The following is a 16,532-nucleotide window of genomic DNA, read 5'->3' on the forward strand; positions in this document are numbered from 1 at the left end:
GAACTCATCATGAACAAGAGTGACAGGACATTTTCAAAGGGTGGCAAGTAAAGCTTACTCTTTTAAGATGAATAAGGTTCTGTTTAAAAACATTGTCCTCATCTCCCAAGGTTCCTCAGAGATGAAAAGAGCTTCCAAATCAAAAGGAGATATTAGAAAAGGCAATGGCAACTTTAAAATAGGTCTCCCGAAAACCCTAAAGAAGGGTATGGAATCTGAGTGACTAAAGGACAGATGTTCTGAGCAGGTGATGAAATTCTGAGAAAGGAGAAGGTTGGACTGAAGTGGTAATAAACTTGGAAATTAATGAAATGAGGGGGCAAGGATTTGGATTTAAGCAAGCATTTGAAGAAGCACAGTTATCAATGAACTGAAGAAATCCACGTCACTCTGGTTTGGGTACTATTTCTGTTGGATATCTTTTGTCTTTTGTGATAGATATCGCAATCAAGGAGTTGCTGCTGCCAAGTCAGTTGACAGCACCTTCTACCTTCTGCTGGACCTGATTACCTTCTTCGATGAGTACCATTCTGGCAACATTGACAGAGCAATTGATGTGAGTTACTTAAACTTTCATTTCATTAAAAGGTGGTAAATTTTATTTCCCTGCATTGTCGTATTCCTTCCAGAAACAAATCTCAAGACTGTTCATGCTCATGTACTCTTGTGGTTGCGTTGAACTCTGATGTTTAATCCAAGGCTCTTTTAGAATCCTGAAACAAGGCCCAGAACTTGCTTCATGATCATTTTATTAAGAGTTGATAGAACAAAAAGAAGAGGAACAAAACGGTTCCTACTTCAAGAGAGAAAAACTGAAGCCAATATAAAATAGCTGTTTTTATACTACTGAGATGAGGAAAATTCCATTCAAATTTATAGATAAGAGACAACTGATTACAAAGTACTCATTCAATTTACTCCAATACCAAGTTAACCAATGACTTGAATAAATCCAATCAAAAAAAAAAAATCCCATCCATTACATTAATGTATTTTAGCTGCTGGTTTAAAAATATGATCAGCCAAATTAGTTAAATGTTCAGATTATTCGGTATGTACATACAGCACACCTTGCTTATAACTGTACATGTAACCCCCCCCCCCCCCCCAAAACTGCTAAGAGACGATCTAATGCCATGTCTGTTGTCACTTTTCTCAATTTAGCAGTGTCATTGCTTCCCCTTTATTAGGCGGCAGCAACATTTTTAATCTCTCGTATCCTCTTTTGCAGCACCATAAATTGATGCAAAATGACCTCCTTTATTTTTAGACTCAGATAGGTAAAGTTAAGGTGTTTGCGTCATTGCAGGAAAAACATATACTATATTACAAGATTGTAACCAATTACTTGGCAGAGAAGTGTAGACTCCATTTCCACAATACAAAGTACATATTGTTCCATGAACTTTGACCATTTCTTATTATTTGACGGGAGTCTTGTTGAATTGTAATATTTTTCTGACCGATAATGAATGTTCTAGTCACTATTCCATTTAGGACAATTTAGAGTGCAATTACATAAACTATGCCCTGCCTGCAGGTATGGTGCTGTTTGAACCCATTGAAAGGTTCATTTTATTACACAAAATATATATGCAGAATCTCTGAGATTTGTCTTCTCCAGATCGTCATAAAATACAGAAAGCCATACTAGTTGAAAGAAAGGCATCAATTCCCACACACACCCGCCCCCATCGGCATGAAAAGAAAAGTAAACAAAGATGTGCAAACCCCAACCCCCCTCCCCAATGTTTCACTCCCATAAAACTAAGAGAATGCCCAACCCCCAGCCTGCCAATCAGCAACAAGAAAGAAAGGGCAAGAACATGAAAGAAACATAGAACTGAGAGGTCCAATCCATAAACCTCAGAACTTCAGTAACATCTCCGAGGGAAGTGACTCAAGCCAGTAACCTTCCAAGAGCTGCTTGTTCTCCTCTGCATTTGCCTTGATGCTTCAGTCTTCCTCAGCACTGTAATTGGTGAGAAATGTAGTTTACTGTAGCCCCATGTCTCTGAGCCTCTCCTCGTGGTAGTTTGTACTCGCATTTCTTTCCCGGAGTTTTCTCAGCGACAGCAGAGTGCTAGCTCACTCGATCAAACTACTGACTGTAAATCACAGGCTCCAGGAGTGTCAAAGACAAAGTTAAAGTGAAAAGAATAAGTGGAAGACATAGAAAAACTGGAATGATTGACAACTTGGAAGATGTCGTCCAAGGAATCATTCACCAGAGCCATCTTGACTGAAAGAAAGTATCTTTCATAATGAACATGTGAGAAGATTTAATAGATTTGACATGAACATTAGATGTGGATATAGAAATATCCCAGGATAAGACATCAATAGAATCAGATGTGGTATTCCCTAAATCATGTTGATTATTATTACGTAAATGTTCCAGTTTAAGGAGCTATGTGGGAGGAATGATCATTGTATATTTAGGTCTCCCTTGGGAATAATGAATCGTAGGCGTAGTATGAACACTACCATTGCTGGATTATGATAATGAACTTAAGAAAGAGGACACATGCTTGTTCTGAATCTGCAGGAATGTTTAGCATTGGTGAATATTTTGAACTGTATATCCTGATACACCCAACAGCTAGAGTCATTAACAGCATCTGTAAATTCATGTGATGCTCACAAGTATACATTGGGTCATCTCAACTACACATTGTGAGTGGAGAAAATTGGCAAAAATGTAACACCTAATAATAGAATAAATTTCATAATGCGCACTAGTTGTTGATTTACTTGAAGTCTTCCGGCTGCACAGTGCTTGTGGTCCTCACTGGCTGCCACTGTAGCTCGCCTGCAGTAGTTGGTGTGCATCCACTTAGTTTTACCTTCTACTTTCACTGCCAAGTCAGTAGTTAACAGCACTCAGTAAGGACCTTCCCATCCAGCTCACAGTTTCTTCATCAGGGCGTGTCCCCCTTTTGTTGGAGCATTCCAAGCGGTAGAAACCTGTTGAGAAACAGACTGTACAACTTGAGTAAATCTCACACAATTGTTAACTAAACTGTCTTCCATGTTGTGTGTATCAGCCTCACTGAGATCAAGGGCTCCCAGCAATAACACAAAACATTCTGTTACCACTTTGAATGCTCTTAGGATATTTTTCCTGTTTGGGGTTGCTTTGGTGCTAATCAAGACCATTGGAAAAGCTGTAGACCGTGGTGCTCCTTTCTCATACTTGATCGTTGCCTGATGGTTCTATTCATTTGTTCAACGTCACCTGTTGTCTCTGGGTGATGTGGACAATGGAAAGCCTGTTCAGTGTTCATCAGTTGACAAACACTGCCAGTGAAATGTGTTCCTTAGTCTGAGTTGATGTGACATGGCAATCCTCATCTAGGAATGTAGTCTTTGATCAAGACTTTTTGATGTGTGTGTGGCAATGTCTACCTTTACTGGGATAATTTCTACCCATCTTGAAAACTTGTGAGACTGAGTATCCTTGACACTTTGGTAAAGAAATCTTGTCCACTTGCAGATGTAAAAATGGACCAAATGGGGCAGGAGCACTTAATAGCTTCTCTGCTGATCCAGGATTTGTTTTCTGGCATGTCATACATACTTAAAACATTTGTCAAGCTTATGTCCCGAACTTTGGATTCCACCACCATTGGAGGAATCTGTCGGTCTTTATTGCGCTCCATTGTGTCCTCAGGAGTGTATTTGCTGTGGCAGATAAGGAAGCAATGTACAGTAGTTGGGGTAACCAATCTGTAACTAGTGCCATATCTCTATAGTCCATCACTGTTTAATGTCCAACCTTTCTCCATCCAGAACCACTTTTCCTAGTTAGAGCATTCCAAGCATTTTATATGCTCATCTGTGGTACAGTTTTCATAATTCCATTTGTCTGGGGTTCACTGTATATGTTCTTGGTATTTTTTCTATCTCAATTTTTTTTGGTCTTTGTTGCAATTTCATCCCCTAAATACATCTTCACAGCTTTCCATTGTAGTCTTTTTGGAGTAACTTTTACATTTTAACGTGGCAACTTCTGACAGTAGAAGTATAACATCCATAAGTTCTTGTACTAGTTGACCATTCTTATTTGGGCTTCCTACAGCTGTAAGAAATTCTTTGTCTCCATAAGTTTCCAAATTTACATCAAGAATCAGAGTGGATATTAGCTGGCAGAACTCAGCAGGCCAGACAGCATCTATGGGTGGAGGTAGTGATGACATTTTGGGCCAAAACCCTTCATCAGGAGTGAAGTAACATGGGATGGTCGAGGGGGGATAAGAAGTGGGGGGAGGGATAAAGTAGAGAGCTAGGAAGTAATGGGCTGGGGGAAAGTGGAGAATTATGGGAAATAAAAGAGAAAGAAAGGTAGGGCTGGGGGGAGATTATAGTGAGGGGGGAAAAAAGAGAGAGAAAGAGAACCAGACTAAAATAATAGAGAGGGATGGGGGTAAGGTGGGGGGCAGGGGTATCAACGGAGGTCTGTGAGTTGAATGTTCAGGCCGGCAGGTAGGAGGCTACCTAGGTGGGAGATAAGGTGTTGCTCCATTGACCTGCGTGTGGCCTCATCTTGAGGGTAGAGGAGGCCACGGACAGACATGTTTGAGTGGGAGTGGTCTGTGGAATTGAAGTGTGTGGCCACAGGGAGATCCTGCCACTGCTGGAGGACTGAACGCCGGTGTTCAGCACAACGGTCTCCCAGTCTGCGGCAGGTCTCCCCAATGTATAAATGGCCACATTGGGGGCACCGGATACAGTATATCACCCCAGTTGACTCGCACGTGAAGTGGTGTAAGGACCCTGTAAGGACTGTCTGGGGCCTAGGATGGTGGTGAGGGAAGAAGTGTGGGAGCAAGTGTAGCACTTCTTCTGTTTGCAGGGATGAGTGCCTGGAGGGAGGTCGGTGGGGTGGGATGGGGGGGGGATGAATGGACAAGGGAGTCACGTAGCGAGCGATCCCTGCGGAAAGCCGAGAGTGGGGGGGAGGGGAAGATGTGGCTGGTGGTGGGATCACGAGGAGGTGGTGGAAGTTACGGAGGATTATACGTTGGATCTGTAGGCTGGTAGGGTGATAGGTGAGGACCGGGGGGACTCTATCCCTGGTGGGCTGGCAGGGGGATGGGGTGAGGGTAGAGGTGCATGAAATACAGGAGACGGATGGAGGGCAGAGTTGATAGTGGACGAAGGGAAGCCCCTTTCTTTAAAAACTACCTAGACTATTCCTCCTCCCACCCTGTCTCCTGCAAAAATGCTATTCCTTTCTCTCAATTCCTCCACCTCTGCTGCATCTGCTCTCAGGATGAGGCCTTTCATTCTTGGACAAAGGAGATGTCTTCCTTTTTTAAAGAAAGGAGCTTATGTCACCTTTAAAGCTGGAAAAGCTTTCAGCTGTTCTTCAGTAAGAGTCACAGGTCATCTAAGCAATTGCTATCCTGCAGCATAGCATCCTTCAGGGATTGAGCAATAGTTGATGGACCTGCCACTAGCTTGTCAATACATTGATTGGAACTGGTTTCATCTTCAGTCCTACGTGTCGTCACTCCCTTGTCTTTATTGGAGCAAGCTCTGACATAGCTGTCAATCTTATTATTTCTTCTTTATCATCCTCACTTGAATTGCTAGGGGCCATTGCACAGTCCATTTCATGGCCATCCTGTAATTCCTCGGCGTTCTGATGGTGTCACTGTATACAGAGACTGTTCAATGTAAGCTGCAGTTCCTCAGGCAGACTTTCACTAGCAGGATTGCCCACTTGAAATTCAAGTCAAGTCAAGTCAAGTCACTTTTTATTGTCATTTTGACCATAACTGCTGGTACACAGTACAAATGAGACAATGTTTTTCAAGACCATGGTGCTACATGAAGCAGTACAAAAACTACATTGAACTACATGAAAACAACACTGAAAGAAAGAAACTACACTAGTCTACAGACCTACCCAGGACTGCATAAAGTGCACAAAACAGTGCAGGCATTACGATAAATTATAAACAAGACAATAGGCACAGTAGAGGGCAGTAAGTTGGTGTCAGTCCAGCCTCTGGGTATTAAGTCTGATAGCTTGGGGGAAGAAACTGTTAAATAGTCTGGTCATGAGAGCCCGAATGCACCAGGGCCTTTTCCCAGACAGCAGGAGGGAGAAGAGTTTGTATGAGGGGTGCGTGGGGTCCTTCATGATGCTGTTTGCTTTGCGGGTGCAGCGTGTAGTGTAAATGTCCATAATGGCGGGAAGAGAAACCCCGATGATCTTCTCAGCTGACCTCACTATCCACTGCAGGGTCTTGCGATCCGAGATGGTGCAATTTCCAAACCAGGCAGTGATGCAGCTGCTCAGGATGCTCTCAATACAACCCCTGTAGAATGTGATAAGGATTCAGGGTGGGAGATGGACTTTCCTCATCCTTCGCAGAAAATAGAGATGCTGCTGGGCTTTCTTTGCTGTGGAGCTGGTGTTGAGGGACCAGGTGAGGTTCTCCACCAGTGAACACCAAGAAATTTGGTGCCCTTAACAATCTCTACCGAGGAGCCGTTGATGTTCAGTGGGGAGTGGTTGCTCCGTGCACTCCTGAAGTCAACAACCATCTCTTTGTTCACATTCCGAGACAGGTTGTTGGCTTTGCACCAGTCTGTTAGCCGCTGTGCCTCCTCTCTGTAAGCTGACTCATCGGTCTTGCTGATGAGACCCACCACAGTCGTGTCATTGGCGAACTTGATGTGGTTCAAGCTGTGGGTCAACAGAATGAACAGCAGTGGACTGAGCACACAGCCCGTTGTCTGTTGAGCGGTTGGGACGGTACGCAAACTGCAGGGGATCCAGTGAAGGGGGCAGCAGGGTCTTGATGTGCCTCATGACGAGCCTCTCGAAACACTTCATGATAATGGATGTGAATGCAACAGGATGGTCGTCATTGAGGCACTGAAGAATTCTTTAGCATGGGAACAATGGTGGCAGCCTTGAAGCATGTTGGAACGGTGGCACTGCTCAGGGAGATGTTGAAGATGTCAGTGAGAACATCTGCTAGCTGGTCAGTACATCCTCTGAGCACTCTACCAGGGATGTTGTCTGTTCCAGCAGCCTTCTGTGGGTTGACCCTGCACAGGATTCTTCTCACATCGGCCATGGTGAGACACAGCACCTGGTCATTTGGAGGAGGGGTGGACTTCCTCGCCGCTATGTTCTTTATTTTTAGATTGTTTCAGTTTGTTTGTAATCCCCAAATAATGCACTTTGATTGAATTACTGTGTTGTTCTTCCATTCATTCACTTTATACAAAGATTCACTCATTAGGCTTTTTAATGTCTCTATCATGCTGCTTTGTAGTTTATCATAAGTGTAACACTTACCCAAAAGGCTGGTATATGTCTAGGGGAAACGGAGTTCCAGCAACTCATCAACCCACCTCCCGTACACACAGGTGCTGTGAGAATCGAATTTATGCCTCGCACCCGCCAACAGTATCAAATCCACAACAAATACCGTTATGAAATACACTTTAAAGAGTTTACTAAAATTAAAAGAGTAGTAGGCAATACTATATATATATGTATGGAAAAAAACAAAAGGCGCCAACTTATCATAGTTCAGTCTGTTTAGTGCACTCGTTGGAGCTCAATCAACGAACTAATCGACCCATCCGGCCGTCGCACCTGGGACCACCCCGGTGGTCTTACGAGCAGTCCAGCACACGTCCACCTTCCTCGGCGTCTTCCTCGGCCTCTCCCTCACACCAAAAACCCGCGAAAACCCCTCCCCCAAGTTCCCAGCATCATAAGACACAATAACATTCCCCATTGATTAACAAATGAATACAATTACCATATCAGGCATTCTAAAGCGAAACAACGGCGAGAGAAACACTTATCCGACAAAGAAGCATTCCTGCTCGTAACAAACCAAAGAAGCCATTTTGAGTAACATACACAGGACATTGTACATAAGTTTCGCGTTTTTTTTCAATGAGTAAAAGAACTTACATGTCCCGTTAACTCTTTCGATTGCTCACATGTTCAATCAAACAGACCACATAGTCTTATATTTAAAACAGTAGCAAGCATCGCCTGGATCTTAATGAATTTAATATTGTTGGTTTTTTTTGTCTGGTCTTTTTTTTATTAATTTTATCAAACTCAAACGTTTCATTTAGGTAAGAGCTCAATCTCTAAGTTATCTATTCACACGCAACTGGACATTCTGTTGGTTTCGTGACTTTGGCCAGTGTTTTGATTCGATCTTAATTCATGCAAACATTTTATTACTTAGTTTGTGCTCTCGAAATTTAACAAGTTGTCCTGCAACCCAAATTCAATTATTTTCCCTGTGCTCTGCTAACTTGCATGCATTTAAGCTTTTTTTATGCACTCCACTGACTTGTACTCATTTCATTTGTTTTTTATCCATGCTCCACTGCTTTGTGTATTTGATTAGCACTCTACTGGCACCGCATGTGGCTCCACTGGCTTACATTTTTATTTAAACAGGTCGTTTTTTTAATTGCAACATAGCAGTTCCTCACTCCTAGCTTTCATCTGATATCCGGAGCCTGAACTGTTGAGATGAATTGGAACACAAGAGGACATTCTTACCCCTTTTGTTGTGCGCTGAAAGTTCCACTTTGTCTGAATGATTCCTCCAAGTCTGATTCCTGACAACTGGATTCTGCTGTTTTTGTTGCAAGGTTTATTTAGAAGTCAGGTGCAAGGCATAAAACTTGTTGTTTCAAGATTGTTTTACTACGAGTTGTTAGAACAATGAGAACAGGAACAGAACATTTGACAGGGGTCTACAACTTGAAGACAGAGAAACTAAAGATGGCACCTAGCATGGAACACACAAAAGGCTGGAGGAACTCAGCAGGTCAGGCAGCATCTGGGGAAAAGAGTAAACAGTAGATGTTTCAGGCCAACTCACTTCATCAGGACTGGATAAAAAAAATGAGAAGTCAGAGTAAGAAGATGGGGGGAGGGCAGGAAGAAATACGAGGTGATAGGTTAGACTGGGAATGGGAGAGGGGTGAAGTAAACAGCTAGGGAGTTGATAGCGGGAAAAGATAAAAGGCTGGAGAAGGGGGAATCTGATAGAGGACAGAAGGCCATGGAAGAAAGGGAATGGGGAGGAGCACCAGAGCCCAGCAAAAACTGCTATTTTTATACTACAAAGATATAAATTTCATTCAAATTTATAGGTAAGAGTCAATTAATTAGCAAGTACTCATCTGAGGCATGTAGTATCATATTAGTCAAGGGGAAAATACTTACAGGCTTCCCCTACTATTTGAAAGTAGAGCGTTCCTATGAAACCTTTAGAGAGCCAAAATGGCATCAAGCGAAGAAGCAATTCCATTAACTTATATGGGAAAATTTTTTGAGCGTTCCCAGACCAAAAAAATAACCTACCAAATCATACCAAATAGCACATAATCCTAAAATAACACCAAAACCTAAAATATAGTAAAAGCAGGAATTATATGATAAATAGAGCCTATATAAAGTAGAAATAATGTATGTACAGTGTAGTTTCACTTACGAGAATCAGGAAAATTTAGCCAAAACCGATCTGTAGAGAAAAAATGAGCACGTACACGAATGCACACACACCTGCCTGTGCAAGGCTTCACGGTCATGGTAGTCTTTCTCGGGGTAAACACAAGTTTAAAGTGGGCGCCTTTTTCGTAAAAGCAAAAATCCTCTTCAGATTTCTTTCGGTTAGTGAAAACAGGTACTAATGTAGGTCTTTCGTAAAAACAAAGTAGCATAAAGCGGGGGGTACCTGCATTCACTTAATGCAGAATTTTAAAAATTCCTGAGTTTTCCAGAATTATAACTTGTATTGTCACTGGAGGCATATTAAACTAGAATAAAATATCAACAGGTAATTGTCAAACTGCAAAGAAAGTATCAATTTAAACAGTCTAATCCAACGAGTGGATGCGAGATCATCCACTTTGGAAGGAGTAATAGAAGAGCAGATTATTATTTAAATGGTGAAAGATTGCAGCATGCTTTTGTGCAGAGAGACTTGGGAGTGCTTGTTCATGATTCACAAACAGCAGGTACAACAGATTATTAAGAAGATAAACGGAATGTTGGCCTTCATTGCTAGAGGGATTGAATTCAAGAGCAGGGAGGTCATGCTGTAACTGTACAGGGTACTGGTGAGGCCACACCTGGAGTAATATGTGCAGTTCTGGTCTCCATCCTTGAGGAAGGATATACTGGCTTTGGTGGCAGTGCAGAGGAAGTTCAGCAGGTTGATTCTGGGAATGAAGAGTTTAACCTATGAAGAGAGATTGAGTCATCTAAGATTATACTCTCGAGTTCAGAAGAATGAGAAGGGATCTTATAGAAACATACAAAATTTTGAAAGGGACAGATCAGTTAGAAGTAGAAAAGTTGTTTCCATTGGTAGGTGACACTAGAACTAGGGGGCAATGCCTCAAGATTCAGAGGAGAAGATTTAGGATGGAGATGAGGAGAAACTGTTTTTCCCAGAGAGTGGTGAATCTGTGGAATTCTCTGCCCAGGGAAGCAGTTGAGGCTTCCTCACTAAATATATTTAAGAAACAGTTAGATAGGTTTTTACATAGTAAGGGAATTAAGGGTTATGGGGAAAAGGCAGGTACAAAGGGGTGAGTTTATGATCTTATTGAATGGTGGAGCAGGCTCGATGGGCCAGATGGCCTACTCCTGCTCCTATTTCTTATGTTCTAACAGTTAAGAAGTAGTTGAGGCAACAATAACCTTCTCCTCCCCACATGGATTGCAATCTGTGTTAAGGAATTTAACTTTGCATTTGAACATACTTGTTTTGTATAATAACAAGAACACTCTGCCATCTTTGTTTCATCTTTTACTGTACAGTAACCATGATCTCATTAAGGTCATTTATCAATCCACTGAATAACAGAACAGACTTGAGGAAGGAAATAGCCTTATCATTGTTTGTGTTCCTTACTCACGTGCGGTATCACTGATATGCTAGGTCTACTCGCTCACTATTTCTTAATTCAGTGTCCTATAGTGTGGACCTTCCTTAAGGTTTCTCAGCTAAAAATACATGATCATATTGTATATGATTTACAATGCTCTCCCTAACCCCTGTTACGTTTTGCTGTTTAGATCATGGACAAACTGAAACTTGTGCCTCTCAGTCAAGAAAGTGTTGAAGAGAGAGTGACAGCTTTCAAAAATTTCAGTGATGAGGTAAGAAGCTTTAGCAGTGATTCTTTACTGTCATTTATTCTTTTGTGTACCCTCTTCAGTCACGTAAAGTTTCAGCCTGTCACTGTACTGAAGCATTTGAATAAAACCAGAGACTGAATTTCAGGACTAGTCTGAATGCCATTTGATAAGATGCAAAGATCTCTTTGCCAATGTAATTTGGACTGGTTTTGGATACACAGACTCTGGGTCAATATCCCAATCTCTTCACATAAGTAAAATGATGAATGATCAATATACTATCTTCCTGACACAAATAGATTGGTTCAGATTAGTTTATTGTCACTTACTCCAGGGTGCAATGAATTTCCTTGTTCACGTGAAGAAATAGAATGAATACAACAAAGAGCACAAAACAACAGAATAATGCTAAGTATAGTAGTGAAACTGAAGTCATGCAGAAGAAATGCTGAAATGTCCAGAATGGAAAAGATAGATTTAATGTGACAAAATTTCAGTACCACTGGGAAGGGGGTGTGAAAGGTAATTGCTGCAGAAGTTTGATGGCAGTGGAGAAGAAGCTGTTATGTCTGTACTTTCAAGCTCCTGTATTGTGTAGTAAGTAGGAGAGAGGAAGGGAATGGCCAGGATGGGCTGTGTCACTACTGCAGCTTGACATTGCGAAACTGGGTTTGTGATCCTATTCCTTCATTTTGTCTCATCATTTTTATTGATCCAGCCTAGAAAATAAACTGATCTGAATGTTACAAGTATATCTTTGCAAACCTTGTATTCACTTCACTACCCCTTTACCCTAATTATATGTTGTAACCAGAAATGAACATTGTACTTTAAATGTGATCCGATTAAGGTTCAATTAAAAATTTAGCATAACTTCTCTAGTTATTTTCAATTACTCCTTCTGGAATCAAAATCATAAACTACCTTTGCAGATCAGACTGCACCTGAAAACTAATGCCTATGAATCTGTTTATACTACAAAATCCTGCAAATCTACCCCATTTAGATTTTTATTCCTAATATATCTTATTACCAATAACTGAAACTCCTGATGAAAATTAATTTGCTAATTCAGTGGCCATTCTGCATGTATTTTTGGAATTTTTTGCGGTCCTTCTTATGGGCTACTATTCTTCACCTAAAGACATGTCCCTTTCTATTGGTTACAAAGGTTAAATAATCATTCCAACCTGCAATATTTTATGTCTTCAAAACACATGCCAGGGAAGGTGTAATATATTCTTCAAAAAGGCTTTGTGTTGCTAACTGTCACCAGCAGTTCTAAAGGAAGTTTGCAGTCATTCTACACAAATATGGCACTTGCACTGATAATCAGGGATTTGCTGAAAGACTCAATGACCCAAATCTGACATGACCACAGGTTCCTAATTAAAACTGGTCATTAAGATGCAACGGTATTAAAGACTTCTTTTTAAAAACAATTTTCATTGTTACTTCTGTTACGGAAACAGCAGCTAATTTACAAACTTTGTTGATGATTCACCAACTATTGGCAATACTAATGAACAATTCTTCTTTGTACAGATTCGACACAACCTGTCTGAAGTACTGCTTGCCACCATGAATATTCTGTTTACCCAGTATAAAAGACTGAAGGGTACAAGCCCAGCCACACCTGCAAGACCTCAGCGCATGATGGAGGACAGAGACACGGTAAGAATATATTACTTTTTTCCTTTCAGGGACCATTTAGAAATGCTGAACCTGTTATTCTGCATCTACAACTATCCAAAAAACTAAGTATTGTAATGGAAACAGCTGAAGTTTTAGGGCAGGGGTGGGCAAACTTTCTGACTTGTGGGCCACAAAGGGTTCTAAAATTTGACAGGGGGGCCGGACCAGGAGCAGATGGACGGAGTGTTTTGGTAATACACCTCATAAGAGAAAATAAAATATCATGGGAGATGTAGAAAACATGTGCTTTAAATTCAATTGAAAATGAACAAATGCATTACAACAAAATATCTGTCTTTGAAGTCCCATGGTATTTAGCTATTTATTGAAATGACTTTTAAAACACTGAAAATTAAATGAATAAAATACAGCTTTTTTTTAATAGTAACAGTTATTATTTTAAAGCACTGAAAATTCTGTTATCCTTCAAGATATTATCATCATCACTCTCCTCCTGACTGTCTTTATTTTAAAAACGGTAGGAGATGCAGGTCTACTTGTCCTGCTCCTTCTTATTCAATTGTCCCCTGTGCCAAAACTCAACAACGACCAGCACAAAGACAGAACAGTGACAGCGCGCCAGTATGCGGAGCGCGTTATTTGATCTGGAGCTCATTTTTTGTTTTGAGAACGTACGTGCACCTGCGCACTACTCATGTCCATCACTTAACAGAAATGACATGTAACATGTAAGGCTTATTGAAAAAATATTTTCAAATGCATTTTTTACATAACACAATGAAGTAACTTATTTTTAATTTCAGTGGGAACAGTGTTGTTGGTCTCCCTTTTTAGCCAGCGCATCAAAGTCTGGATTTAGTTCTGTTGTGGCGATTCTCAGGATGGATCTGAGGTGTTGGTCAGTTAACTTGGATCTGTGGCTGGCTTTGTTGATGTTTATGACGCTGAACGCCTGAACACACAAATAGGTCGAGCCGAACAAAAGCGCAAATGTGGAGTAATACGCTGCACCTCAACAAAGGTCAATGTATATAGAGTGCGTCATCTATTGGGAAAACGCCAGAATTGCGGGGAAAAAACGTTAACAGGGTTTATTAATATAATTTCATCAAGTTCTGCGGGCCGGATTAAAAAGCTTAACGGGCCGCATATGGCCCGCGGGCCGTAGTTTGCCCATGCCTGTTTTAGGGATTTATAAGATTTATGTAGTTTACACTTTAAGCCGAATAAGCAAGGAGGAAGTGAAATTGTAGTGGCAAGACATGAAAATGGAGTTGAGAATACAAGGAAAGATTTAAAAGAATAAAAGAAATGTAATATATTAGCACCTAATTTGTCTAATATCCTGTATAAATTTTATGCTCAAGGACAGCTTAGGTTACTTAACTTGCTGTTAAAAGTATATCTGAATGGTCCCCTGGTATGATAAAATTGACTCTTAATTTCACAGTCTACTTTATGTCTTGCATCGTCCTGCACTGTTCAGTACATTCTCTGTAACAGTAACATTTTATTCTGCAGTGTGATATCCTTTTACCTTGTGCTGCATCAATGCACTGTTGTCATGAATTGATATGTATGAGCACCAAGTTTTTAAATTGTACCTTGATACATGTGACAGTAAACAAATTTACCAATTTAAAATTTTTAATTTAAACACAAAGCCACAAGAAATGAATACAGTTTGCATTTCATGTGTGGAATTTTGATAGGTGTTCGATTGATTTACTTATAAAAGTTCACATGCTGGTGACGCTAGCAGTAATATTTACTCAGAATTTTTATTAAAGTTTGGTATTCCTGCTCTTTTCTCAAATTCATTAATACTTGGTACAGGAAGAGGAGTCTGTTTCATTTTTAAGCCTCCATTGGTCTTTAGTAGTAAGTTCAAGATTCTAGTACCTTTATATTGCAAAGCATATATGATCAGTCCATTTCTCCATTCTGGTAGTCATATGGATCAGATAATATTTGTAGATTATACATCCTTTTAATTAATTTAATTATTAGTGTATACTGCATTGTTCTCTTCAAAGGTTTATCCAATATATCAGCTGCTTGTTTCAATTGGAATTGCCTTTGCATCATATTTCTTAAAAATATTTTGTTACACCTTTCCTTTACAGCAACTCAGACACCAGGCTCGCGCCTTAATAACGTTTGCTGGGATGATACCATACAGGATGGCTGGTGACACAAATGCACGTCTGGTGCAGATGGAGGTCCTCATGAACTGACAGAGTTGAAAGACTTCACATTGGAACATTAAACCAATGGTTTAATAGATCTTTACTTTTGGAGTTGACTTTATATATTTTTTCAAATTGGAAGTATTATTTTTCTTTAAAATTTTAATTTTTACTTTTTGGAAACCCTTGCCCTTGTTTAGTTAAATCTCCAGCTTTAAAATAAATGGAAAATCACAAACTTGTTATCACAGATGATGTTTGTTTTATTTGCACCCTTACACTATAAGTTGCTCTTGTATTTGTTTGAGAAAAATAATTATTTTATACTTTTCTCTGAATGAATGTGTAAGCATATGTCTATTGCTATAGCTCTCTGCATGGTTTCTTTGTTCTTGGTTGTTTCAAGACCTAGTTGTAAGAAAAGAATTGAGTACTTTCTGCGACAAGTTCAATCACAGTAATGTAAATAGAAATTGTAATTCATTTTAAAGAATTGCATACAGCTACCATGTTGTATCTCTAAAAAAAAGTTCCTTCCCTTATGCCATAAGTACTTGAATCAATATCTGTCAATCATCAAAATGTGTTGACTGAAGTTGGTCACTCCAGTTCTAGTTGATTTTTCTGTTGAAGCTCCTTTTATAAGTTGCTTGTTCAATTCCATGGCTATCAGATAAAGTTACAGATATTTGTCCAACCATATTTTCACTTGTAGACCATTTTACTATTTGACTTGTAGAACGCCAGTGTATTGTTCTTTTTGGAAATCGTTCTACACATAGAGCCATTCAACTTACTGTACCTGACCCAACTACCCGTAAAATCTGTCCATTTTCCAAGTATGTATCCAATTTGCTTTTTGTACGTTATTGTTGAATTCCTTCCACCACCCTGTTCAGCCAGGTATTCCAGACAATTACAACCCACTGCACAAAATGGTTTCTTCTCTCCCCTCTCTTTCGAGAAGAAAATGGCTGAACTTTTTGCTTTGATGCAAGTTGCACAATAGTAATCAACAAAGCTTGGCCATTTGATCTCTCTCAGTTCCTATGATCCAGATGAGACCCTGCTGGGATTGCAGGTAATCCACCATCCATCTGTGACACAAAAAACAATGACTAGGAGTTAAGTCATACAGAGAGTGTGCATTTATGTGAAATGAACATTTCCTTTGATGGTGAAGTTAAATATGTAAAAAAACCTTTCTGCTCCATTTCCCCTCTCTAACCTCTCGGCTCTTTTGAGGTGAATGAACAAATGAATTTAACTTGGTTTTATAGCTACTGCAGTGAGGTACGCAAGAACGCTGGACAGGCTGATGTGCTGCCATTAATCCGAGGTCGGTATTGGTGCAGCAGCTGGTGTTGTGAATCAGGCCGGCAAAAAGCAACTGCTACAATCCGGCTATTTCACAACACCAGGGTTGCATCATACCACTGTCTTCACTGCAAGACCTGCTTTGAAAATGTTTTTGTATTACTTGACGCTGAGGTAAGTGATAATAGCTTTACCCTTCTAAATTAATTATACTT

The 16,532-nt window shown here is 40.2% G+C and overlaps 1 protein-coding gene across 7 annotated transcripts in view; it reads left to right on the forward strand.

Moving 5' to 3' along the window:
- nup93 (nucleoporin 93) overlaps positions 1 to 15,250 on the forward strand; it is a 180,020-nt gene extending 164,770 nt beyond the window's left edge. For all 7 annotated transcript variants that reach the window (XM_059992664.1, XM_059992667.1, XM_059992666.1 and 4 more), the window contains 4 exons: positions 439 to 556; positions 11,093 to 11,176; positions 12,701 to 12,829; positions 14,938 to 15,250. In XM_059992664.1, the coding sequence (XP_059848647.1) occupies positions 439 to 556; positions 11,093 to 11,176; positions 12,701 to 12,829; positions 14,938 to 15,048 (442 nt within the window). In that variant the 3' untranslated portion in view covers positions 15,049 to 15,250. The remainder of the gene's footprint in view (positions 1 to 438; positions 557 to 11,092; positions 11,177 to 12,700; positions 12,830 to 14,937) is intronic.
- Positions 15,251 to 16,532: the final 1,282 nt, after the last annotated feature.

This window comes from Hypanus sabinus, chromosome 17, assembly GCF_030144855.1.
Source record: "Hypanus sabinus isolate sHypSab1 chromosome 17, sHypSab1.hap1, whole genome shotgun sequence".
Lineage (NCBI taxonomy): Eukaryota > Metazoa > Chordata > Chondrichthyes > Myliobatiformes > Dasyatidae > Hypanus > Hypanus sabinus.